This window comes from Panthera uncia, chromosome E1, assembly GCF_023721935.1.
Source record: "Panthera uncia isolate 11264 chromosome E1, Puncia_PCG_1.0, whole genome shotgun sequence".
NCBI lineage: Eukaryota > Metazoa > Chordata > Mammalia > Carnivora > Felidae > Panthera > Panthera uncia.
The window spans coordinates 3,836,570-3,862,630 of NC_064814.1; the positions used below are offsets into that span (position 1 = coordinate 3,836,570).

The 26,061-nt window shown below is 53.2% G+C and overlaps 1 protein-coding gene across 5 annotated transcripts in view; it reads right to left on the reverse strand.

Moving 5' to 3' along the window:
• TNRC6C (trinucleotide repeat containing adaptor 6C) overlaps window positions 1–26,061 on the reverse strand; it is an 87,312-nt gene that overhangs the window by 5,679 nt on the left and 55,572 nt on the right. For 4 of the 5 annotated variants that reach the window (XM_049635602.1, XM_049635599.1, XM_049635600.1 and 1 more), the window contains 13 exons: window positions 20,616–20,758; window positions 19,048–19,197; window positions 17,459–17,605; window positions 15,791–15,910; window positions 12,521–12,604; window positions 12,057–12,288; window positions 8,747–8,914; window positions 7,192–7,383; window positions 6,591–6,734; window positions 4,253–4,369; window positions 2,153–2,347; window positions 1,299–1,369; window positions 683–822 (listed from right to left, as the gene is read on the reverse strand). In XM_049635602.1, the coding sequence (XP_049491559.1) occupies window positions 683–822; window positions 1,299–1,369; window positions 2,153–2,347; window positions 4,253–4,369; window positions 6,591–6,734; window positions 7,192–7,383; window positions 8,747–8,914; window positions 12,057–12,288; window positions 12,521–12,604; window positions 15,791–15,910; window positions 17,459–17,605; window positions 19,048–19,197; window positions 20,616–20,758 (1,903 nt within the window). The remainder of the gene's footprint in view (window positions 1–682; window positions 823–1,298; window positions 1,370–2,152; window positions 2,348–4,252; window positions 4,370–6,590; window positions 6,735–7,191; window positions 7,384–8,746; window positions 8,915–12,056; window positions 12,289–12,520; window positions 12,605–15,790; window positions 15,911–17,458; window positions 17,606–19,047; window positions 19,198–20,615; window positions 20,759–26,061) is intronic. The other variant, XM_049635601.1, reaches the window with a different exon arrangement.

The window sequence follows — 26,061 nt, forward strand, 5'->3', positions numbered from 1 at the left end:
CCCCCCCCCCCCCCCCCCCCCCCCCCCCCCCCGCAGCAGGACACCTGCTAGGGCCTGGCCCTCCAAATTCCTCTGTTGGAGCCCTGACCCCCAGCACCTTGGCTAGGCCTGTATTGGGAGATGGGACTCGCAAGTGGGGATGAGGGGCGCCTGGGTGGCTCAGTCGGTGGAGCGTCCGACTTCGGCTCAGGCCGTGACCTCGCAGTTTGTGGGTTCGGGCTCTGTGCTGACAGCTCGGAGCCTGGAGCCTGCTTTGAATTCCGTGTCTCCCTCTCTCTCTGCTCCTCCCCCGCTCATGCTCTGTCTCTCTCCCTCCTTCAAAAATAAAGACACTGAAGATAAAATTAAAAGAAAAAAATATAGTGGGGATGAAGATGGGGCCTAATCCACTATGACTGTGTCCTTCTAAGAACGGGCAATCAGGACACACACGCTCAGACTCAGAGGCGACCACGTGAGGACACGGGGACAAGGCAGCCGTCTGCAGGCCGAAGAGAGGAGCCTCGGAAGGAACGGAGCCTGCGACACCTTCCCGAGGTGTGGGTGCTCCACAGAACCGGGGCGATCGACGTCTGTGCCCACGTGCTTTGTCACAGCAGCCCCAGACATACCTACGACCCCCAAACCCAGCGCTGCCGGGGCCGCAGCCATTGGGCAGCCGAGCGGCGGCCGAGAGACGTACATGTGCAGGGACTTCTGGGCCTTGGCGGCTTCCTCCTTGGAGCTGTAGCGGACCACGGCGTTGCCTTGGGTCAGGTTCAGGTGGAATGTGACGAGAGGCCCGTGCTGCAAACACAGCGTCCGTAGGGTAGAGCCGTCGATCTGATTGAGGAAGCAAAGGGGGCAGTAACGAGCTTCCCGGGGCTTCTTCCGTGACATTCTTCAAAGGAAATGTACGTCACCCTGTGTACTAAACACTGGGCGAATGTCTGTCCTATACGACTTTATGGTTTTACCTTCTATGCCTTGTAACTTACCATGTAATTTTCACTATAAGTTAAGTAAATCAGGAGAAAGAAAAGACCCCATTTTGGTTCTGGCCTCCCCGCCCACCCCCAGCCAGGGCACATCGCACAGAGCCCGTGGTCCTGGTGGCCTTGTGGCCCCTGACCCCAGAAAAGGTGAGCACAGGACAAATCGCTCTCGAGGGGCTGTAATTAAAGGCAAGCAACTGTCTAAAGGGTAGAGTCCTTAAGCCTGAAAAATACACAGTTCACCAGGAACACGAGGGCCCCCGGCACAGAGACCGGCAGGCGGCGGGGTCCCCGCACGGTGACCCCCACGGCAGGCGCCTGTACCTGGGGCGTGAGGTTGCGGAGAACGAGCCAGCTGCTTGTCCTTCCTGAGGTGTCGGTGCTCCACGCGGAACCTGCACGAGCCAGGGAAGAGCAGTCAGCACGGCCTCCGGAGGCTTCTCGTCTTGCCAACACTTGGTGGCCCAGAGCGCCGCCACGTGCTCTAAGCCTTTCTCAACCTTTGAAAACCCACGCCGTCGTTTTGCTCTGAGGAACCCAAGCCCACGATCCCTGCAGACTCCTGGGGGCAGGTGTGACGAGGGACTCCTCCTCGGCCCCCATGCTCCTTGGAATCAACGCTCGGAAATCCCCCTTGTTAGTACCGCAGACCCACCGGGCTGCTCTCAAGGGGCCGACAGCCATTTCCAAACTATCTGCGGTGGGTTCTAATCTCGGCTTCTCGGCTTCTTAAAAACTCCCAGTGCACGCATTTCTCCCATCCGCACAGCTGGTGGAGGGCACCATCGGGATACAGGAGCTGCCTCACGCTGGAGGCCACCTGCCCCAGAGAAACGCTGTGGACAAGCAACTATGCAAGTGGCAACGGAGCCCCTTGTGCACGAACGGGCTTCCTCCCCGGGCCCAGCGAGGCCCCTCGAGGGGCGCCGTGACCGCCGGGGCCCAGGGCAGACGCCGACATCAGGGCAGCCGGAGCGCCGGGCCCGGACACGCCCCGAGAGTCTGGGGCGCCTCCTCCGCAGCCCGCCCTGGGACCTGGGGGGCGGGGTCACAGCAGTCCTTGTGAAGGGGTCCCGGGACAACGCGACAGGCACGTTCCCTGAAGGGGAACTGGAGCAGGTGCACAGCCCCCGTGCTCCCCCACCCCCACCCCACTTGCACAGAGGACGGATTCGTACCCGAGGAGTAAGAGCTGGTCCAGCCGAGGGGGCTGGCTCCCCAGGTGGAGGAAGGCTTGGGATTGGTTAGCCCTGGAGGCGGCCTCGTGGGTGCAGTAGTGTTTCTGGGCACCTTCCACAGTTCGTGAGACAGAGAGGCTTGCGTGTGGGAGGCAGGGCCAGAGGACCACGTCGATTTAATGTCTGACAGTTTACCTAGAAAGGCAGAGAGACGGAGCACAGGCATTCTTGAGACAGAAGAAAAGTCACCGTAGGGTGTGGGGCACCGCACGAAGTGCTCTCCGGCGCCGGCAGAAGCATCACGAGCAAGGAACAGCAAGTTAAGGCAGCCCCACCCGAGAACCACGGGGTGTGCTCGCTCTTGAATCTCTGCCCGGAAACACAGGCGGCCTGTGCCCAGCAGAGACCCCGCCGGTTCTCACACTAATTCGCAAAATGTGCCAGAACCAGATTTGCCACCAAAAAATGGCATTTCTGTAGTTCGATGTTAAGGCTAATTTACCAACATATTCCACTGGGACGAGCTCGTAACGTAACGAACTAATTGAGGTCAAAAGCCTAACCTGCAGATCCTTCAAGCTACGTCTTTAGGCACCAGCCCCTTTCCAGGGCTCTGCCCTGACCGCCCACAGCTTCGAGACCCGCTGGCAGGGCCGCACTGCGCACACGGATGCTTGTGGCCCCCCCGGTGCTGGCGGCCGAGTGTTCGGCATCTTAGAACCTCAGCTGGGGGAAGGGTGTTTTAAGGCTCTCCGGGAGAAAAAAACCAAACCGGCAATGACTCCCGGCCCCAGCTTCTCCCGCACCCAGGGCTCGGCTGCGATGTGCGGACACCCGGACGAGGGCCGGGCCTGCCTCACTCGCCCGGTGTGGCAAGGACAGGAAGTGCTGGTGGCACAGTCGTCGCGTCGCCGTGGTCCCTGGACAGCATGGCAGTGACCAGGCCGATATGGACTGTGTGTGCAGCTCCCCTTCACCCCTGCCTACTGGCATTGACTGTGACTTCAAACAAACAAACGCTAATCTTAGCAAAGGTGTCCTTGATGAGAAAAACAAAAATGCCCTAAAAACTGCCTCACACAGAGAAAATGATTTGATTCTGCCCCTTTTCTTCAGCTAAATGATCTTGGAAGCATTAAAGGTCTACACACATCTCTGTAAACGTCAGAAAGAATAAGCATTAGAAGGAAGAGAGTAATCCGGACGCTTTTTCATAAGACGCTAAACCGTATGTTGAATCACTGTATTGTGCACCGGGAACTAACAGAAGACTGTACGTTTGTTACATTGGGATCAAAATTGAAAAAATGAAGAAACAGACTTCGGAGTGAGGGGAAAAAATGCTAAATAATATCAAAACTACTTTTTTCCTCAGGTACGAGTACCAAAAAGAATTCCTATGGCGCTGGCTTAAGTAAGTTTAACTAAGTCTGGACGACAAGGTTTGAAGGAATACAGAAGCGTACTTGAAGACGTTTATAAGCAATAAACCTTCCTCGTGTAAGTTTTCTATTCACAAACCTGATACACATTCCGTGAGCGTGTGTACCCACATCTCGTTATAGCCTTGTCTTAAAGTTTTCAGATACAAATTCTCCTGAGGTTTTTATGGCAGACAATTCTCAACTCTCCTGTAAGCCTAGAAGGAAACTGCTCACTTCAAAGACGTAAGCGTCTAGGGTAACAGAGGAATAATCCAGGCGCTGTGCTTATCCGAGTGACGAGAAGCGGCCGCACTTGATGGGACCCGCTCTCGTCTCCTCCATCCGTGATGGCAGAGGTAACGGCCAAGTCTGAGCGGCTGCGCCTGTGTGTCCCTAATCCCCGTGCACCCCCTGTCCTGTAGCTGCGGGGGAGGGAGGGTGGAGGTACATTTAGGTGACAGGTGTGCCGCGTCCCACAACCACGTGCCCTTTGCGACAACCCCGCAGAGGCCACGTTCCCATGCCCACCGCACATGGAAGGGGGCGGAGGTACCCGGGCCCCGCCTTCCCCGCCTTTGGCCACACCCCATGGCGCGCCCTGGGGTGTCTGGAGCGAGCGGGCAAGTGGCAGGGACGGCAGGGACGGCCGGTGCCGCCTGGGGAGAGCGGGGCGTACCTGCAATGCTAGGCGCCGGTGCGATGCTGCTGAAGGAGCGACCGTAGCCGGAGGCACTGAGCGGCCAGGCACTCGAGGAAGGCAGCGCGGCACTCTGAGATGACGGTGGGGAGGACCCTGCAGGAGCAGAGGAGGTGCTCAGAGGCTGCCCAGCGGCGTGACCGCGCCGGCAACCAGGAGGGGGTCTCCCAAGGGGGCTTTGGTGGGAGGCCGACAGCGTGAGCGATGCGCGGCCGGGACCGCGGCCAGGGCGGGCCGCCGACGCTCGCCCCCCCGCGCGGGGTCCCGCAGCCACGCGGAGAGGCCGGGGCGCTCCGGAGGGTACGCGGGGCGTCAGGGCCCGAGAGAAGAGCCTCACCGGCAGGGTGTCGAGAACAGCGCCCTGCGTGGGAAGGGGTCACACTGACTCCCCCACCAAGCAGGAGAAAACTAGCAGTGCGGGCAGTCTCCAGCTGTTGACGCCTCAAACGATACCCACAAAACTAAAAAAACCCTCCGAGTTCTTGGTGATCCATTTGGCCATTAAAGAGCAGCACTCCGTTCCGACTCCAAATGTCTCCGTGTGTCTTCTGGCTCCCGTCCGTGCCGCTCCCGCTCCCGCGCCCGCTCCCTCATGACACGGGCGTGCGGTGGAGAGCCGTGTGGGGAGCTGGAGGGCTGGCTGCCCTCGTGTGACAATACCTGCTCGAGCACCGAGCGCCACCGGGGAGGGGACATGAGCACAATCGGCTTGTCACATTTCCACATTTCCTTCCGCAGGCTGACCTTCCTTCCTGGGGCCCCACCTGGGGTGGCGGTGGTGGTGGCAGAACCAGCTCAGCAGGTCCGGCCCTGGCAGTCCCCCCTGCGGCAGACTATGCAAACCATTTACACACAGAGGAGTTCTGTAGGTTCCCTTCTCCCAAAGAGCAAACCACGAGGGGCTCAGGAGCAGAGGAGAGGGTCCTCTGGCGCGCGTGCAGGGGGAGCCTGGCGGGAGCTGCCTGAGACTCGAAACGTCCACCGACCACCCCCTGAAGTCGCCCCCCAAAGTCACATCACGGGAAGCTCCGAGGTGCCCAGGTTGGACGGCTGCCTGATTCTTTATCCCGGAGTTGGAGGTTCGGTTTTCTCATCTTATCCTGACGCCGACGCTTCTGAGGCTTCTAGATTTTCCTCTGTCTGCCTCCGCCTCAGCCACTCCGGACTGGAGGACGGCTGCTTAGCCCTGTCCTCAGAATTTACCTACTTCTGCAGGGCACCTTTGTCACGTCACACTCACGTGTCGCCCGCGGTGCTCCAAGGGCCGTTCAGCGGCCAATGGACCACCGGAGGACCCACGGGGCAATGGCAGAAGCTCTGTGCTACGCCAAGCCACCTCGACTCCTTCTGAGGTCTTTCAATACCCGGGTCAGTGCTCCCTCTTCACACCTGCCACGAGCCTCAAAATACACTGATGGCCATTCCTGCTCAGACACAGCCCTGCCGCACACTCAGGGTGACGAGCTGTGAGAGCAGAGTCTGACTTCCGGCTTGTGCCTCTCCCTGTCCCCTGCCGTCTCACACAGGCTCCATTTCGTGTCCCCTGTACCATTCCTCTGTCCCCAACAGCAGGGTCTAAGCAGAAGCTGCATCGAGGCACGAGGGATGCACAGCCCTGAGCAGCGGGATCTGAACTTCTGGTTTTCTACCCAAACCACAGAAACGCCTAGAAGCCCATCACTTTAAGGAACCGCTGAAAAGAACTGCACCTCTCCCACAGTCTCACCCGCGGCAGGAAAACTGAATTAACGTTCTGGGAACGACCCGAGGGGCCTCACTGGGGACGAGCACCCACGGCAGCCCGGCTATTCCCACACACCACTCTGACGGTGACGCCACGACTTCACCGGAGCTGCGCCGTCTGCCCTTCTCGGCACCACGCCCGGAAGCTACACTTACGATTTGAACTTCACAGCCAGCTCCTCACTTCCTCCTGCTGGATCCTAACGTCTGACACAGGGCGTGCCAAAATCTAGCATCCTGAGTTCTGCTGGGAACATGGTGCTGGGGGGCGGGTTTTAGTCTTTTTACCAGGCTTCGTGGGAGGACGTGGACGGAGATAGAGCAGTGAGGGGTCAATTCACCTGCAGTTTAAATAGATCCTAAGCGGGAACTTTTTCACTAAAAGGCTTAACCCTTAACATCGGCATTTCACGACATAGTGCTCTAAAACGGTGCGTTAATAAGTCCAGGGAGCCCACGTGGTCGAAATCAGGCTCCATTTTCACCTCCAGCTACCTCCGGGTGGGGAGAAGTGCACATAAACGCGTCTCCCAGCATCCCCGCCTCACGGCCCGCACGGCACCCGACACCTCACCTCCACTCTTGAGGAGGTAGCGGTTGACGTCCTGTATGGTGGTATTGATGGTGGGCCCGGTGGGGACACTTCCAGGAGTGACGTCGGGGTCGTTCTCAGGGTCTATGTTCTGAAGTCCTTTCCACGGGACTCCAGGATGGAATTCTGGAAAATGCCAAACGAAATGGAAATCAAGACACGTGAGAATCACAGCACCTTCACGTCGCCTCACGAGAATTTATGCAAATTCTTATAATCTATGAGTCAAAACAGGAGACGCATCCTAGACTTTCTTCCAGGGAATCATCAATCCTCGGGAACCGGCTAGAAGCAGGTACCGTAGCTGCCCCGTTCAGAGGGCGTTCGGAAGGTGTGAAGTCTAGCAACCGTTGGACCGGACGCAACCCAGCGCCCATCCTCCTTCCACTGAACTAAGGGGCTTCAGGAAAGCGCCGGGGGCTAACCACTTCCCGAATCTGGATTTCCAGTGGCAAAGCCAAAGCAGGAGCTCACGCCTCCAGGACTCTTGGCCCAGATCCCGGCTCCTCCGGGGCGGAGTCGCTCTCCCGGGGCTTGGCGCAGTTCTGCTCCGCCACTGCACGCAGGTCTCGTGCGCTCTTACCTGGGGGCCAGTTGATGCTGGAGCCATTCGAGATTTTATCACTGTCAGATTTGGCACGTGACCAGCTATGGGGAACAGCTACCGGAGGACTGGCTGGTGACTCACTGTTCTGGATTAAATCGTACCGGCCATAGGAGTCGTCAATGGAGGACTTAGCCGGAGGCCCGATGCTCAGGCCTCCGGGGATAGCACCTGTGAGGACAGCGGGAAGCAAAGAGCCCAGTGAACAGGGCGTTCTTGGGCCTCTGAGCCCTCGCGGCTGGGCGCCGGGCCCTGTCCATTTCAGAGGTACAGGAACAAGCACACTCGATTTGTCCAGCACTCTCTAAGGATAAGTGACTATTTCGATTAGTGCGTCTGTGAAAGACTGAAATTGTTTTGTTTTTTTAAGGTTTTTATTTTATAATTCTCATTTTAAAAATTTATTTTATTTTACTTAGTTTTGAGACAGCGCAAGGCGGGGAGGGACAAAAAGAGACAGGGACAGAAGATAGATCTGAAGCGGGCTCCGCGCTGACAGCAGCGAGCCCGACGTGGGGCTTGAACTCCCGAACCATGAGATCGTGACCTGAGCTGACGCTGGATGCTCAACCGACTGCGCCACACAGGTGCCCCTAAAGATTTTATTTTTAAGTAATCTCTACATCCACCGTGGGGCTTGAAGCCACAACCCTGAGATCAAGAGCTGTAGGCTCCAGGGGCGCCTGGGTGGCTCAGTGGGTTAAGCATCAGACTCCGGCTCAGGTCATGATCTCGCGGTTTGGGAGTTTGAGCCCCGCGTCGGGCTCTGTGCTGACAGCTCGGAGCCTGGGGCCTGCTTTGGATCCTGTGTCTTTGTCTCTCTCTTCCCCTCCCCCGCTTGTGCTCTGTCTCTCTATCAAAAATAAATAAATGTAAAAAAAAAGAATTAAGAGCTGTAGGCTCCATCAACTGAGCCAGCCAGGTGCCCCAAGACCGAAATTCTTTATAAAAAAAAAATTTTTTTTAAACGTTTATTCCTTTTTTGAGAGAGAGAGAGAAAAAGAGAGAGAGCAAGCAGGGGAGGGGCAGAGAGACAGAGGGAGACACAGAACCCAAAGGAACTGTCAGCACAGAGCCCGATGCGGGGCTCGAACTCACAAACCGTAAGATCGTAACTTGAGCCGAAGTCGGACGCTTCACCGACTGAGCCACCCAGGCGCCCCAAGACCGAAATTCTTTAAGAACCATGAAGTTTGTCAAGTTGGAAGTCTACTGTGTTTTATTTTATTGAAAAAATTTTTTCTCGGTAGATAGACAAGTTTTCTTCCTGAAGGATACAGATAAAACTAAACAAATATTTAGGCTACGGTCCACGTTCTCACTGCTCTGGGGCATCTTCAACGACTGGGTTTGTGGCGAGCGGGTGGCGGCTGGGGTTTCAGGAGGCCTGACTGCAGACCGGCTGGGGTCTTACGCACCCACGGACGGAGTATTCCGTTCTAAAAGGAATTCTCAGGGAAGAGCTGCAGCGTGAGTGAGAAAACAAGCACGCTCTGCAACCGGCCGGCCGGCGGGGGCACCGGCTCGGACGTACCATGCTTGCTGGGGTTCTGGTCGAGGGGAGGAGCAGCACCGGGCAGGTTGTCCATCGGGTTGGGGTGTGTCCACTGAGGGAGGCGGGACTGGGACTGAGACGGGTCTTTCACTGACAAACCGCCAGTCATGTCCATGCTGCTGACATTCATGTTTGGGTTCAGTCCAGCTAAAAATAAAAACGCTGTTAGGATGTGCCTGCTCGTCCTCTAAATTTCACTACCTTCTAACGCCCTCCTGGAGAACCCATCCGAGTCTCAACTCGTAGCCAAATACTTCAACTTTTAATGCTGGTGGAGAGAAAAGCTATTTGTCTTTCTAACAACATCTATTTCCAGGAACGTTATTCCTGAATTAAGGTGAAGTGGAAACGAACAGTCTCTGATTAAGGAAGACCAATGACTCTTTCCACTTGGCTCATTTCAGAGCTGAACATGGTCCTGGAGCTCCTCAGAGCCCACTGAGAGACAGGACGCGTCCAGACGACTAGGACAATCTTAGGGAAGCTCCCCGGATCAGGACAGCTCTTTCGGAGTTCTAGATGGGGCTCTAAAGGACCACCTAGAACAAGGCTGGTAGGGGTGATTCAATTCCACTTTTAGTGACCTTGCTCTACAGAAGTCTGCCCTTCAGGAGGTTAGGAATTAAACACCAAATCCCTTTAAGGACCCGGCCCGTTTGAGAGTGTGGGGCCGCCACGTGCCCCCAGCTGGAAAGGCATGCCCATTCTGGGTTTTTCCGTAGAGCTAAGAGCACGTGCGGTCGGATGTGGCCGCGCTGTGCCAGGTTAATAAACAGAGGTGAGGAGGATGGCAACGAGGCCGCAGTGAAGAGCCCCCGACGGGGGCACCCGTTACGGGCCGGACTGAACGCGCGGCTGGGAGAGGACAGCCAACAGAAGTGCATCCCAGTACGTACAGACCGTTTCCTTCCCAGACCAGGCAGAAGTGAACCTCGACTCTCAAGCAAGGTATCGAACGCCTCTAGTTTTAACTCGAAATCAGCGTCTGCAAACTCACATGCCTACGGGAGCCAGGTGGGCGTGAGGCGGGCCTGCTGGGGAGGGTGACGAACCCTACAGGGCTCGTCCCGCCTGAAGTGCCTGCCGCTGGTGCCAGCCAGTGGCAGCCATGGGGCGGGCAGACCCAGTGGAGCCACTTGAAGAGAAGCCAGAAGTCACCTTTATTTAAAAACCTCCGATTTTGAAATTTTGGCAATTAGCACACACACACGCACACACTTTGTGGATGGAAGAAAACCCCTGTGTGCGTCAGGGGCTGCCGGAAGGCCACCCTCACTTTGCACAGATCTAGTCGGCCGAGGGGATGCCCGCTCACTCGTGGACGCCCCACAAGTCAGCGTGACCGCCCGGGACGCGCCCCTTCCTCCTCACTGAAGTCCCCGCTCCTCTGAGACCCAAGCGGAGACCCTGCTCCGGTTTCTCCTTCCCCACGAGGTGAGCACGTGCCCTCCCTCCTCCGAAGCGCTGTCCGGGAAGGTTAGTTTTTGTTACTCTACGCCCGATCTTCCCGTGTGGACGACAGATTCCAGCAGTCAGCAAACACTGGAGCGAGGAGACGCTGTGGATGGGGGAAGGAAGGTGGATGGAAATACAACCGCTGAAGAAAAACGCCAAGAACCAACCGGATAGGCAACTTTATACAAGATTATCAAAATCATTTTTCATCTCATTTTGAAGATTCACTGTACTAATTCTTTCATTTGCCCTGAGAAAGAATCTGTAAGAGTGAAGACTGACGTACTTTGTTCCCCAAAAAGAAGAGGCCACATGGACACTAGGAGGCTGAAGCTGAAGCATTCTGGGATACCAGACAGAGTGGAGTTTGGTTGTGAAGTAACAGTTCCTGAACCAGACGTGCCTCTGTCCGGCTCACATTCCAGACGGGCTTGTTGCATGCTGGGCACTGTCCTGAAAACTTCATGTATTAACTCACTTAATCTTTAAAGGACCCCAGGAGGGAAGTACCCCTACTTTATTTTTTTAAAGTTGATTTTTGAGAGAGAGCAGGGGTGTGCAGCTGTGTGCTGGGGGTGAGGAGTGGAGGAAAAGGATCTTTCTTTCTTTTTTTTTTTAAGTTTACTTATTTATTTTGAGAGAGAGAGCGTGGGAGGGGCAGAGAGAGAGAGAGAGAGAGAGAGAGAGAGAGAGAATCCCAAGGAAGCTCCACACTGTCAGTGCAGAGCCCGACGTGGGGCTGGATCTCACAAACCGTGAGATCATGACCCGAGCCGAAATCAGGAGTTGGACACTTAACCGACTGAGTCATCCAGGCGCCCCCATATCCCCCACTTTAGATGAGGAGCTGAGGCAGAGGGCAGTCGGGCAAGCCACACAAGCAGCGCTGAGCCAGCCCTGGTGGTGGGTGGGCCAGCTCCCGGGCCAGGCCTCGGCTACCAGACTACCCAGCTCCGTGCGATAAAAGGCTGTGAGCGCGGACAGTGAGGAAGGGGTGGAATGATCACAGTGGGCATTCATCAGTTTCATATTAAGGACGCACCACACCGATCGTATGTCAAGTGGACAGTGCTCACACGATTGGGATTTATGGCTCTTTTGAGAGTAGCGTCATGGAAAGGGACACCATCGGCCAGGAGCAAATCCAGTATCATGAACTGGCTTTTGCTCGTTCGGATGTGCATTTCCCGGGTCACTGATTCCCTTTGTCCTGTAGCCTCAGACTAACAGCCACCTGACAGACGAACCTGAGAGCTTTCACCAGTTTCTGGCTTCTTCTAGCAAACGTTTCACGCGCCATCAATTTACGGACAGATGCCTCCCCGCGACATTTCCTCGGTACGGCCTTCGGTTACGTGACCTGTGCCCCCTGGCTAGCTTGTGAGACCCGGAGGGCGGCCCCTGCCTTCTGTTCACCTGTGGGTTTCACGAGCACGCCTCCTGCAGGCGAACGAACGGGTCAACACATGCATGGGGATTGGGTGGATGACACGAACCCCTTTCTACACCACAGGACGTGTAGGGACAACCGTGGCTTTCCAAGAAGTGCCCGATTTGTAAAAACCTGAACGCCTTTACTAGCAAAACTGTTAGAGACTCACCCTGCGGTCAGGGTGGAGGATGGCGGCTGCTAAAGAGGAGGAAACCGGGGATAGAACTGGTTCAACAGCGGAAGTGCGGGAATTCTGGGGCTTCCACCGGGACGGCCTTCAAAGATTTTATGCTTAAAGGTATCCGTGGCCGCGGCGAGACCCTGCTCTGCGGCACAGCCGGCGCCGCTCCCCCACCGAGCGGGCCCGGGACCCAGCGCCGAGCGGCCACGCCGGGGACTCACCGAGAGGGTAGGGAGCAAAGGTGCCGGGTGAAGACTGCGGCTCTTTGGTCTGCAGGTCAGGCAGGCCGGGGGCCTGGGGGTGAGGGGGGAAGCTGTCCATGGCCGATTTGCCTGCAGAGGGGTGCAGAGACAGGTGCGGCGGGGGCGGCGGCGGCTTCACGAGCAGGGCCTGGGCCAGCTGGCGCTGGTGCTGCTGGATCTGCTGTTGCAGGTTAGTGATTGTGCGCGCGACCTGGTGGCAGAGACGCGGATTCGAAGGGGTCCCCAGGTGGCGCCCCTCGCTTGTCCGCAGACCCGGGGCGTCCGGTCTCCTCCTCCCAAACCCAGGGGACCGCGGCACCGCTAACAGGGGCGGCCCGGCGGGCGGAAAGTCAACGACGGTGGAACGGCCGGCCACCTGGCGTCTTCCGATCGGGGAAGACGGGAGCCCGCGAGTCCGGCTGTGCCCTCCGGGTGGCACCTACTTGCTGTTCCTGTTGTCTCACGGGTCCGGAAACGCTGCGCTGAGCCTGTAGCATCTGCTGCTGGATTTGTAAACGTTGGTATGCCTGTCGAGAGAAAACAGTTAAGATCCTGGAAGAAAGTCGTCAACGAGCGGTTCCGCCGTTGCGTAGTAGTTTAAAAAAAAAGGCAGAAAGCGGCCAAGATTCGTGGTCCCCTGACCGTGCTGCGGTTTAAGCCTCCTGTGAGGCAGAGCGTTTTTAAAAGGAGAAATGTCTTTCCCAAATCCTTCCAGTGCGTGGAGTTTTACAAAGTACTTCAGCCAGTACCCACCTCCCACCCCCCGCCCCCGTGCAGGGTAGACAGTGAGGTCTGTCTGCAAATGGTTTTTAGTTGATGAAGAGACCAAAATTCTTCTTGTTTCTTTATTTATTTTGAGAGACAAGGAGAGAGAAGGGGAGGGGCAGAGAGAGGGAGAGGGAGAATCCCAAGCAGGCTCTGCACTGTCAGCCCGGGGCCCGACATAGGGCTTGGAACTCACGAATCGTGAGATCATGACCTGAGCTGAAATCAAGAGTCAGATGCTCAACCGACCGAGCCACCCAGGTGCCCCAAGATCAAAATTCTTCTGCTTGAGTCCTACCAACTAAAAATAAAAACAAATGATGGCAAGATGAAAAACCAGGGGTGTCTGGGTGGCTCAGGCTGAGCACTGACAATGCAGGTCCTGCCTGGGAGTCTCTCTCCCCACCCCCTCCTCTGGCCCTCGCCCACTTGCACACGCACATGCTCTCTCTCTCTCTCTCTCTTTCTTTTTTTTTTTTCAACGTTTTTTTTTTTATTTATTTTTGGGACAGAGAGAGACAGAGCATGAACGGGGGAGGGGCAGAGAGAGGGAGACACAGAATCGGAAACAGGCTCCAGGCTCCGAGCCATCAGTCCAGAGCCTGACGCGGGGCTCGAACTCACGGACCGCGAGATCGTGACCTGGCTGAAGTCGGACGCTTAACCGACTGCGCCACCCAGGCGCCCCTCTCTCTCTCTCTTTCAAAAAGAAATAAATTTAAAAAATATTTAGAAGTGCCTCCTTAATCTGTGAATTATAGAGAAATAAAATACTTCACTTAAGTGAATCCGTAAAGGCCCTAAAAACGTCAGAGTGCACCAAAACCGATTTTTACCGATTATTTTGAAAAAAAAAAAAAAAAAAAAAAAAAAAAATTAAAGGGGGACCTGGGTGGCTCAGTTGGTTAAGCACTGACTGGCTCAGGTCGTGATCTCACGGTGCATGAGTTCAAGCCCCGCGTCGGGCTCTGTGCTGACGGCTCGGAGCCTGGAGCCTGCTTCCGATTCTGTGTCTCCCTCTCTCTCTGCCCCTCCCCCACTCACGCTCCGTCTCTCAAAAATAAATAAACTTTAAAAAAATTAGTAAAAAAAAAAAAATTAAAAACAGCATGCTTGGTTTTAAAACAGAATACGTGAAACGTAATTCAAGATTTTCCTGCAGTTTCCGCCATCTTCCCATGCTCTCACGGCAGTGTGAGTGAATGTCCTGGCAGATGCTCTCGAGAGCACAAACGACGCCGGAAAGAGAGGCAAACACCTAGCTTAGCAGGCTAGGCCCTGCTCCAAAGTCACCGTGTGGTGTCTGACTGCGATGACGAAGCACGGTGACGGCGGCCAATTTGAGACCACTGATGCTCACAGAGTGGGGAAAAGTGCTGTGAGCCTCCCGGGCGGAGCGACCAGCACCAGACGTGATACACAGCCCAAACATCTAGAAAGATGGCCAAGCAATCTGCTCCCGTCCTGCCGTTTGGTGTCACGGTGCCGACCGCCTCAGCGGGCATCGTGGACCAGGGAGAAGCAAGGTGAAAACGCACCAGAGGGAAGATCCTGGGATTCTGCTTCTAGAGATGTGATACATACGTGTAACTAAAATGCCTCCATGGGAAAAAAGAAAAGATTTTCTTGAGGTCTTTCACACCGTAAGGGGCAATAAAAATGACTGTATGAATAAGAGACTCTAGAACATCAGTACGATAATCAGATACGTCTCATGTCAGAATACAGCCACGTCTTCAGTGTTACCAAGGAGCATAACGCGATTTTCCTCTACAGCAAGAGTTCTAAATAATATGCTTTTTACGTGTGTACCTGATTTTTATGGTTGTTTCCTTCTTTGTCATCTGAGGTCAGCTTGGTAGTAAAAGCACTAATCCTGTGCGCTTGAACCACCCACCCTTGGTGCCTTCGGGTCCTGGGAAGCCTCACCCCCACGCCGCAAGGTGCCCCCATTTCCCATTTTAAGGACAAAGAAACTGTCTCTGAGAGTCTGTCACGGTCACGACCCCCCTTCCAGAGCTCTGTGTCCTCCCCGACACCACAATGTGTCTCGGGGCACTTGTCTCCTACCGTCCCATGCTGCTCCTTACTGGGAAGCCGACACTCAAACTGGCTAGATGGGAGTCTAACAGACAGTAAAGGCTTAGGGCTGAGAGGGCCCACGGCTCTCCTGTGAGGAAAGGTTTCGCATCAATGCCTTTGTCTATCGGAGGCCTTTTTTCCTTCCTTCATGATTCCTGGTCATTTTCTAGGAGATGAAGCTGTTGGACGAGACTTCCAAATAAACCAGGTGTCAACATATTAAAGAAAGAAAGAACACACTTGGTCCTTGGGCATACACAAATGCAGTATGCCTTCATACGTGACACGTGACCTGGCGTTTTATAGTAAAAGTAGAAAGACTGTTGACAACTAAAAATTTAAGACATGTTGAACTGTAAAGCCTTCCAGAATTATTAGGCTACATCAACCATTCTCAACAGGGGTTTCGAGAGAGAATTAAATCCTAATCTCCAAAGCATTCTACTGTATGTCATGAAGTAACTTCTCTTTTATGCTTCCAAAAGAGTATTTGTGTATACCATCCTGAAGAATTTAGAAAATCGTCAAGCGTTTCTTGTGTTCTGTGGTCCAGACGGGAAACTCTGGATGAGAAAAGCTAGCTGAGACCCCAAGTTAGAGGGGCATGCCTGACAGTAAGACCTGGACGACTCCGTGAAGGGACCAGGGAATTTACAAAGCTAAGGAACAGCACCCGTAAGTGAAAAACTTCCTCATTTTTTTAGTAGTCCACAAATTTTAGGAGGGTCTCAATGAGCCTCCCTGACATGGAGAAAGCGTTAAACCAGCTACTTGTACGGGTCAGGGTGTGTGGCTGGCAGAGATACGTGAACGTCAGGGGCGCACACTTGCTTAGTTCTAGAAGTTGAACGGATCTGTCCACTCACCAGCTGCAGCTGATAGAGCTGGTTCAACATCGTCATATGCTGAGGATTGATCGGCGAGGTCAATAGTGCAGGGTTGAGACCAATGTTTTTTGCTGCAAACTGCAAAAGCTGTGCTTGAACCTGTTGGACACAAAGGATGGCGTCAGGTGCCTGTGCAGCTGGTCTCTCAAGGTGCAGACTCGTTGATGAGTGACACCTGTCTCAAGGATCAACTCCAAAGCCATTGACAAACTCCTGGACATTCTGCCATTGCAGTTAACGTGCTTCTGTGGGAAAGACGCATGGGAGGCAGGCAGGCAAAGAAGAGAAAGCCTTCCTCCTCCAAACGCCGCGGTCACGAGTGGAGCTGCTCGGGATCTGGGGGACCCCCTTGCAAACAGATCTCACGTTCTGTCACCACAAAAACAGCCGGGCACGATTTAAGGATTGGAGACCGTGGACGTGGGATCTCGGAGAAGTCGCACCCACTGGCGGGCACCGTGCCACCCCACGGGAGGGTCTCATCGCAGGATGGGCTCTGGAAGTGGTCCACCCCGGCTCTGCCGGCCTGAGCCTGGACCGTCAATCCGCCCTTCTCAACGGGACGGGCACCTCCGCGGCTGGGAACCAGGTGGGGCCCGGCACCGGGGATCTCAGTGTTTGCCACTAGGCGGCGGGTATGGGCACGGGGCGGGGGGGGGGGAGGGGTGACACGCACTTGGCCGAGTGTGGGAAGCCTGCTGCCCTCCACCCGGGCCCAGGGCCCCTGCCCGGGTGGGGCTCCCTGCTGTCGGGAGGGGCCGTGGCAGAGCCGCCCCACAGCCCTGAGCTGCCGCCTCCTGCACGGCCGCCCGAGAGAAGCAGACGCCTGTCTGGCCTGAGCTTCTGCCCTCTGGGGTCTCTGTCAGAGCAGTTCGCCCCGTGTCCTGATGAATGAATTTAACTGTTACTTGACCTGCATTTCAGCCATCTCGGCTCAGGGCACAAACGTGGGTTCAATTACTTGTGGGGAAGTAATTACTTCCAGCTAATTCTATAACTTATTATCAGTATCTATTATTGAATATTTTTACATGGGAAAAGACCGAAACATTGTAATGAAAAATTCGGTGCGAAGAGTAAGATTATGGAATGTTAGTAAGTAAACAATATTAAAATGAAAGAATCCATATGCTTTTGAGCTACACAAAACAGTAACAATCTCTTCCTGACTTCCGTTTGACTTCTTTTTTTATTCTTAAGGAATCTCTGTGGGAAGCCTGGTCTAATACGAAGTAACGGACTTAACTAAGACGTCTGTGACGTATATGGTCTGACACACGATCCCGTTCATCGGCCACTAAAGCATTACTCGGTCCTTGACTGCTCCCACGTGGCCCCTCACGTCCTAAGCAAAGTGCCAGCTCGCCACCTTCCTCCCCCAGCTAGGACAGTGCATTGGGCTCGTCTGAACAGCTGTCAAGAGCAGGACACAAATGGCAGCCTGGTAGTGAGGGAGGCGCCTTTCCACCTGGCACGACAGGAGGACCCCCGCTCGGCGCTTCCAGTGGCCACGCCGGTGGCCCTGGCAGCCTCCTGTCGGGCGGGCGGGGGTGAGCCCGCCCTCACTCTACAGCGGTGACATGGCCATGGCCCAGGCGTGCGTGCGTGCGTGCGTGGCCTTGCCCGGAGCGCGGGTGCGGGCCCCACCTGAGGGGATAGAAACGGAGGCACTTGAGCGCGGAGGCTGGGCTGGGAGGAGCTCAGAGGCTGCACGGGCGGCTGCGGCGGCTGTTGCATGGTCCTGGCTTGTGCTGCTCCGCTGCTGCCGAACACACCCAGATTGCCACTCGGGATCTGCAGGGACACGGGAGGGACCGGGGCGTTAGGGCGCCGGCGCCGCGGGAGGTCCGGGGGAGGCCCCGCCTGCCTGGCCACGAGAGCCAAAGCGTATCTACTCCCCCCTGCACCGTGAACTTCTACCAAAGTGAATTTCACAGACAGTTTTGTTCAGCCTGGTTACAGACGACGGCCGACCGGCCCACGAGGCCTGCCTGTGTTTCCAAATCGCAGAAGCCACACGACAGTGCCGGCCGGAAAACGTCCCTGGACAGGACTATCCCGTCCAGACAAACCCTGATAATACGGTGCTATGAACCATGGCCACGCGGAGCCACTGGGTTGCTCTATTTCTGTCACGGGAGACCTGTGGTGACGCAGGGTCGTCAGGGCGGGGATCACTAAGCCGAAGACAGCGACATTTTCAAATAGGAAACAGAAGTATAATTTCAACAAAAGCCAAAGCTGAAGCTGAGTAAAAGGCCAGATCCTGGCAGGTATCTGTGTGTGAGATCTAATCAATGCATTTTAGGTGTCCTTCCCGCTTCTCTGGGGTGAGTCAGCGGCCAGGCACGGGGGCTCTCTCCCATCACCCCGCCTGCAGGGTGGTTACTTGTCAGACGGCAGGTCACCCGAAACAGGCGTTGCACTGCACTACCACCGGCATCAGTGACGTCAGGCCGCGAGGACCACACAAACAGGGACGCTGGTGGCAGGAGGCGCCGCTGACCGTCCCCGGGGACAGCAGGTGCGCACGTGGCCGCCTCACGCGGCTTAGCCTCCACCTAGAGAGGGGTCTCAGAGGTGGGTGCGTGTCAGCCTCCTGCGTGAGGAAACCCAGGAAAAGGAAGTCCTAGGAAAGCCAGGAAAGCAGGTCATGTCTTCCAGAAGGACAGGGAGAGACAAGTGCCAGGGAGCAGCAGCCAACGCGACTCTCAGTCTTCCCTTCCCTTCAACTCTCAGTTTCCTGTCAGGTGAAAGCCTGACGGGGACTTTCCCCTTCCCTGAGCGTCAGAGAGGGAGAATGCCACCACGACTCTCTGGAAGCCAGCGAAATGTCACCTCGACTTCAGGGCAAAGCAGGGGAAAAGGTGGTGTTTTCTCACAGACCAATGTATTTCCAGTTTTGAGACCAGGAGAAAGGACGGCACCGCCTGGCTCCATGAAGGAGTCTAGCGGTAGGTCAGCACCGAGGGCACTGAACTATGTGTTACTTACATGTAACAATACGATCTGGAAGCGTTTCCCTTACTATGGTTCAATCCCAGGAGCTGGACTCCACTCCCGACACCTGCACATTACCCGCAGGATGATCTTTCTACTCTCTCGGCTACCTTCTCATACGTGATTGTATCGTGAAGTATGGGTATTCATTAAAAATGGGACAGTTTGTGGCTCAAACACATTTTTTTAGAGGCAGGTGAAACAGAGACCGCGCTGGCTTTCTCCCACGGCCTTACCTGTCTAGAAGAATTCAAGTTTTGCATGCCCAGCCCTGAGGCAATCCCACCCAGGGCCTGATTAGGGAGTGCACTGTTTGAAAGGGGGAGCTTCAGGCTTGGTGAAGGCAAAAATGGTGAAGTCGTGGGCTCTTCCGCCAGGCCGCCGTCCTGATGGGAGAAACAGAGGGTGAGCTGTGTGCAGTGTCCATCCACAGAGCACAAAGCAATTTCCCAAGGGCGTAGAGGCGTGTGGATGGTAAGGAATCAGGAGGTCAAAACAGTGTGGGCAACAAGAGAATGGAGAACAAGGGCCAGAGGAAGAGGGGAAAAGCAAAAGAGAAACCAGACTGAGACGCTGCTTTCACTGTTAACGATTATTCCGCAAGCACACACGGTAGCTTGGGACGCTCTCATACACAACCGACCCCGCCCAGGGGCAGGAGTCAGGAGGACGACGGAAACATTCGCAAAAGCCTCATTTAGAAAACGGTGTACAACCGTGTTCAAGTAAACCCGCTCCTTCTGAGAAGTCATCATCGAGGCTCTAGGTGTACATTAGGTTGGATTCTGCTGACACTCAGCTGTTTTTGACCCGCAAACAGCAATTTTGCGCAGTTTAAGCCAATAATAGGGTAGGTTACAAAACAGACTCTTACCCTGTTATATTTATTAAGGTCACGTTATGGACCAGGCCCTTTGCAGATCTGTTTTTTCTAACTTCCCAACAAACGTGTAGCAGTATTCCACATGTTAAAGGTAAGGAAACAAGTCAGCGTCCCATCCTGAGCCAAGTGTAAATACAAGATACTAAGTTAAATTGGAATTGCGCACCGCTCCTCCTGGGCCCAGCCTGGCCACAGCGTTCGGCAGGGGGGCGGGCGGGAGGGGACCCTGTTTGTTTAAGAACGGAGGCGAAGTCTCACCTCTGTCTCCTGTGAGCCTGTTTTTTGTTTTGTTTTTAAACTTGTCCTTCCTTGCTTTAATTTTATTTCCAAGGTTCAACATTCTGATTGAATTTCGTGGGATGCTGTCCTCGTCTCCCTGTGAAGTCACACCAGTCTGGAGAGGGGGCCTCGCCATGGGACGGTCCTGAAAGGACCGAACCGGTGTCTGGGCACGTGACCCACCCCAGGGGCTTCTGACGGACTCCTGCACGAACTCTCAAGTGGCCGAGCTGAGCTGGCCAGACACGGGCACCTGCACAACCACTTCAAGTCTCTTTTTCCGAGAGTAAACACATAACATCATTTCCAAGGGGAAGAACTGTGCGTATAAAATAAGACAGTGAAACAGAGATTTGAAGACCCTTGTTACTGGGCAAATGGAAGCAGACAAGCCAGCCAGGTTGACCCACTGCGAGGAAAATCAGTTTTCAATTTCAGTATTTTTTTCTTAGTCACATCGCGTGAAACACGACACCATCTCTTTTGAGTTGAACATTCATACGTATTTTAAAAAGTGGGTAAAAGTCACTTTAAGTATTACAGCCCAGCAAGTATTTGATCCAGCTTGCATTAAGGACACGGTTAAAATGAAAAGTCCCTTGTGTTAAAAACAAACAAGCAAAACACCCCCTAAATTCATACCTTGTCAAGAAAGGTGGGGCGGTCCCCGGAAGAGTCTTTGGAGACTGGTGGGCGGCAGCCAAGGGCTTTGGTGACCCCTCCATTGTAGTCGGTCACTCCCAGTCCACGCCTGTCCACGTCCACCTTCTTTTCCAGCAGGGCGCCTGGGGCACAGCAAACAGAGGCAACGCTTACCCAAACGCCCGAGGAGCGTCAGTCAGGAGCGCCGAGCTCAAGATGGGCGCCGGTGGGAGCCTCTCAACCTCCCGGAAAACAGGGAGGCTGTGGTTTTGCTCTCGTGAGCCCCGACAGTCTGCAACCGGGCCCTGCTCCTGCCCCTCCTCCCACCACACGGGCCGCTCCGAGTCCGCCCTCCCTTCCCCTCCTGGGAGGCACCCCCTTCTCCACACGGCCTTCCCCGGTGGGGTCCTCAGGACCCTGCCCCGATTATCCTGTTTAAAACGGCTCCGCTGACCCCCCGCAGCCGTCGGTTTCCATTTCCCACGCCCCCGTGAGGGCTCTTCCAGACGCTGGGGACACAACGTCATACGAGACAGACAAGGTTTTCGCCCTCATGCGCTCTCCGGCCAGCGACTGGTTTCGTGTGGCTACCTGTGACTTTGTGCCGTCTTACAATTCTAACCGGGTACAATGAACTTCTTCAAGCTCACACTGAACCGATGGGTCATTTCTGTCCTGGCAGCTTGCACCACAACAGTTCGGCACCTGCATGGAACTATCAAGTCGATCTTCCTATTCACGGATTCCGCATCTGTGCGTTCACCGACTGGCTACATTTACCTGTAGCCCCCAGATCAGAACCCGTGGCACTTCTGGGGTCGTCTGTGGACACGCAGGGGATGGCGAAGAGTCCCGGCTGCCCGACACACGCGTTCTCGGCTCAGACCAAACAAGATGCTTCTCACTCGGCTCCCCTACAGCAACAAGTGTCCCTCTGTGGTCTATTTCGCGCCACTTTTTTCAGTTTTGTTCTCTTTGTTGGCGGTTTCGGCGTTGGAAATGGTCCCCAAGCACAGTGCTAACGTATGCTGTAGGGCTCGTGGGGGCAATGAGGCTGCGCCGTGCCCGATGGAGAAAACACGTCAGCTAAGTGTTGTTCAGGCAGGAGCTGCGGTGCTGTTGTTCAAGCTCAATGTGAGTGAATGAACGATACGGTGCATCCGGCAAGAGGAAGAGAACAGTCACCCATTTGTACGTGAGGCTGCCCAGAAAGAGCTAAAGCAACATCTACCGTGTGCGATGAAGCTATGGAAAGAAGGGAAGAGTGGCTAACTTTTTGGAGTCACAAGATGACGACTGATTTTCGAAAGGTGTAGCCGACAGCACTGGATTCAGTGTGGACGGCCAAAGAGATCTATGGTCACAGGACCCAGGGTCGGGAGAATGCTAACTCCTTCTAGCCAACGTTTTACTATAAAGATATACGGCACCTTTGTGAGAAATATGTATTAAATAAGGTATCTTTAGCCAGAAACGCACATAAAGGAAGGTTATGTACGGACTGGTTGACAAAAATGCTGTGGCTTACAGGAATTCGACCCTATTGTTTCCTGGAGACGAATAATGAGAATCAGCTACATTTTCCATGTAAATATCTAACATAATTATTGTTTTACTTATTTATCTTTTAACTGGATCAATTTGGCGTGTAACACTGTATAAGCTTAAGGTGTACATGTTACTGGATAGACCTACATGCTGTAATAGGATGGTCCACGTAGCCATATTTTACCCTGTTACATCATCATACTACAACATTACTGTGCGCTCAGCGTGCCGTGAACTGGATCTCTGCGGCTTATCTACTCCTTGTTACAAATTCGTACCCTGAAACACCGTTACTCACCCCCCTACCCTGCTCCCCGGTAACTGTCATTCACGGTTTCCTGTGGGGTTTAACATTTTAGATGCCACATACAAGCGATATCATACAGAACTTGCCTTCCTCTGATGTGCTTAAGATCTGTCAGAATGAAGGATATGTTGCAGACTGAAGGATACTCCCCTTTCTCGTGGCTGAATCATATTCCGTTGTGTATATATGGTGGCATCTTTTCCACGCGTTCATCCGTTGATGGGCGTTTGGATGGTTTCCACTCCTTGGCTGTTGTGAATAATGTGATAAACATGGAAGCGACTATCTTGTCAAGATCCTGTTTTCCTCCTTTGGGTAGATGCCCGAACTGGAATGGCTGTGCCGTACAGTAAGTCTTCTTTTCGTTTTTGGAGGTACCCCCGTATTGTTTTCCATGCCAGGTGAACAAATTGACGCTCCCTCCGACATTGCAACAAGGGTTCCCTTTTCCCTATGTCCTCGCCGGCACCTGCTGTCTCTTATCTTCTTGAGAAAAGGCATTCTGACAGATGTGAGGGGAGACGTCACTGTGGTTTGGATTTCCGTTTCCCTGATGATCTTCACGGATCTGTTGTCCACTCTGATGTCCTCTTTGCAGAAATGCCGATTGTTATTTCATTAAAAAATTTTTTTTTTTTTAACGTTTATTTAGTTTTGAGACAGAGAGAGACAGAGCATGAACGGGGGAGGGTCAGAGAGAGGGAGACACAGAATCTGAAACAGGCTCCAGGCTCTGAGCTGTCAGCACAGAGCCTGACGTGGGGCTCGAACTCACGGACTGCGAGATCACGACCTGAGCCGAAGTCGTTCGCTCAACCGACTGAGCCACCCAGGCACCCCCGATTTAGTTATTTTAATCAAACTTTTTTTGGGTCATTAGTTTGACTGATAGATCCAAAGATTTTGGATATTAACCCCTTATCCAGTACATGGCTTGCAAAATTTTCCTCCTGTTCTATAGGTTTTTTCATTTTGGTGCTTCTCTTGCTGTGCAGAAACTTCTGAGTTCGATGTAGTCCTCATTTGTTGACTTTTCTTTTGTTGTCTATGCTTTTGCTGTCCACCCCCCCCCCCCCCCCCCCGCCCCAGTTATTGCCGAGACCAATACTGACAGGCCTCTTCTTTAATTTTCTTCTGTTTTTGTTTTGCTTTGTTGTTTAAGCCTTTGATCCATTTTGAATTAATTTTTGTGAGTAGTGTGAGATAGGGGTCCAATTTCATTGTTCTGCACGTCTCTCCATTTCTCCCAGAACCTTTTGTTGAAGATACCATCCGTTCCCCAATCAGTACTTTTGGCTCCTTTGTCAAATACTAGTTCACTGTATATGCTGGGGTTTAATTGTGGGCTCTATTCTGTTCCACTGGCCGAAGTGTCTAATTTTTTTTTTTTTTTTTTAAGGAAGTTTTAGACCCAACATGGGGCCTGAACTCACAACTCTGAGACTGAGTCACATGTTCTACCAAATGAGCCAGCCAGGTGCCCCAGACTGTCTATTTTTGCGCCAGTACCACTGTTTTGATTACCGTGGCTTTGTAGTACAGTCTGAAATTCAGAAGTGTGATACCTCCACTTTTGTTCTTCCTTACGACCGCTCTGGTTACTTGGAGTATTTTGTGGTTTCACACACATTTTAGGATTGTTTTTCTTTTCTTTCAATATTTATTTTTGAGGGGGGAAGGGGTAAAGAGAGAGGGAGAGAATCTCAAGCAGGGTCCCCGTTGTCAGGCAGAACCCGACGTGGGGCTCGATCCCACAAACTGTGAGACCATGACCTGAGCTGAAATCAAGAGTTGGGGTGCTTAACTGACTGAGCCAAACAGGTGCCCCAGGATTGTTTTTGTTTCTTCTACTTCTGGGAATGCCTTTGGTTTTTTGATGGGGACCGCTTTGGGTAATATAACCAGACTAACAATATTAATTTTTTTGATCCATGAACATGGGATGCCTTTCCATTTGTTTGTGTCTTTTTCAATTTCTTTTAACAAAGTCTTACAGTTTTCATTGTGCGGATCTTTCACTCCCTTGATTAAATTTATTCCTAAGTACTATATTGTTTTTGATGTTATTGTGAATGGGATGGTTTTCATTCTTTTCCAGATGCCTCATCATTAGTGCAAAGGAATGCAATTGATTTCTGTATGCCGATTCTGTATTCTGCTGCTTTACGGAGACTGTCGACCGATTCTAGGTTTTTCGACTGATTCTTTGGAATTTTCTATATACAGGATCGTATCATCAGCAAATAACGAGAACTTGACTTCTTCCTTTTCAATATGGACAATATGGATGCCTTTTCCCCCCTTCTGCCTTGCCGAGCTGCCCTGGCCAGGACTTCCAGCACTTTACTGGACAGGAGTGGAGAGAGTCAGCATCCTTGCCTTGTTCCTCATCTAATGAACTCTTTCAACTTCTCTCCACTGAGTAAAATGTCAGCTGTGGGTTTGTCACCTACGGTCTTTATTAGGTTGAGGTACGTTCCTTCTCTACCCAGTCTGCTTAAGGTTCCCCCCACCCTCCCAAATCATGAAAGGATGCTGTATGCTGTCAAATATTTCTTCTGCATCTATCGAGATGATCACATGATTTTTATCTTTCAGTTTATTGATGGGATAGATCACATTTACTGATTTGTGTATGTCGAACCAGCCTTGCATCCTAGGTACAAGCGCCACCTGGTCACGGAATGTAATCGTATCCATGTGTTGTTGAACTCAGTTTGCTAATATCTTGTTGAGAATTTCTGCATGTACGTTCATTGGGGATATTGGTCTACGGTTTTCTTGTGGTATCCTTCTTAGGTTTTGGTATCAGAGTAACGCTGGCCTTGTAGAGTGGGTCTGGACGTATTCCCTTCTCCTTGATAGTTTGGAAGAGTCTGAGGACTGATGTTAATTCTTCTTTAATATTTGGTAGAATTTCTGTCAGTGAAGTCATCTGGTCCTGAAGTTTTCTGTGTTTTGGCAACTGACTCTATCTCTTAACTCACTGGTCTGTTCAGATTTTATATTTCTTGCTGATTCGGTCTTGGTAAGTTGTTTCTAGAAGTGTATTCATTTCTTCTAAGTTAAGTAATGTGTTGGCATATAATTGTTCACAGCAGCCTCTCACGGTTCCATGTATTTTAGTGGTTATTAGTTGCAGAGTCTCCTCTTCCACTTCTGATTTCATTCCTTTGAGTCTTTCTTTTCTTTTTAGGTCTAGCTGAAGGTTTATCAATTGTGTTTTTCTTTTTGACGAATCAGCTGTTAGTTTCACAGATCCTTTCTACTGTTTTTCTAGTCTCTATTTTATTTACTTCTGCTCTGATCCTTATTATTTCCTTCATTCTGCTAACTTTGGGCTTAATGTGTTCTCTTGCGAGTTTTGAGGTGTGAAGTTAGGTTGCTTCTCTTACCTCTTTTTAAATTCTTAGTATCTGGGGGCGCCTGGGTGGCTTGGTCGGTTAAGCGTCCGACTTCAGCTCAGGTCATGATCTCACGGTCCGTGAGTTCGAGCCCCGCGTCAGGCTCTGTGCTGACAGCTCAGAGCCTGGAGCCTGTTTCAGATTCTGTGTCTCCCTCTCTCTCTGCCCCTCCCCTGTTCATGCTCTG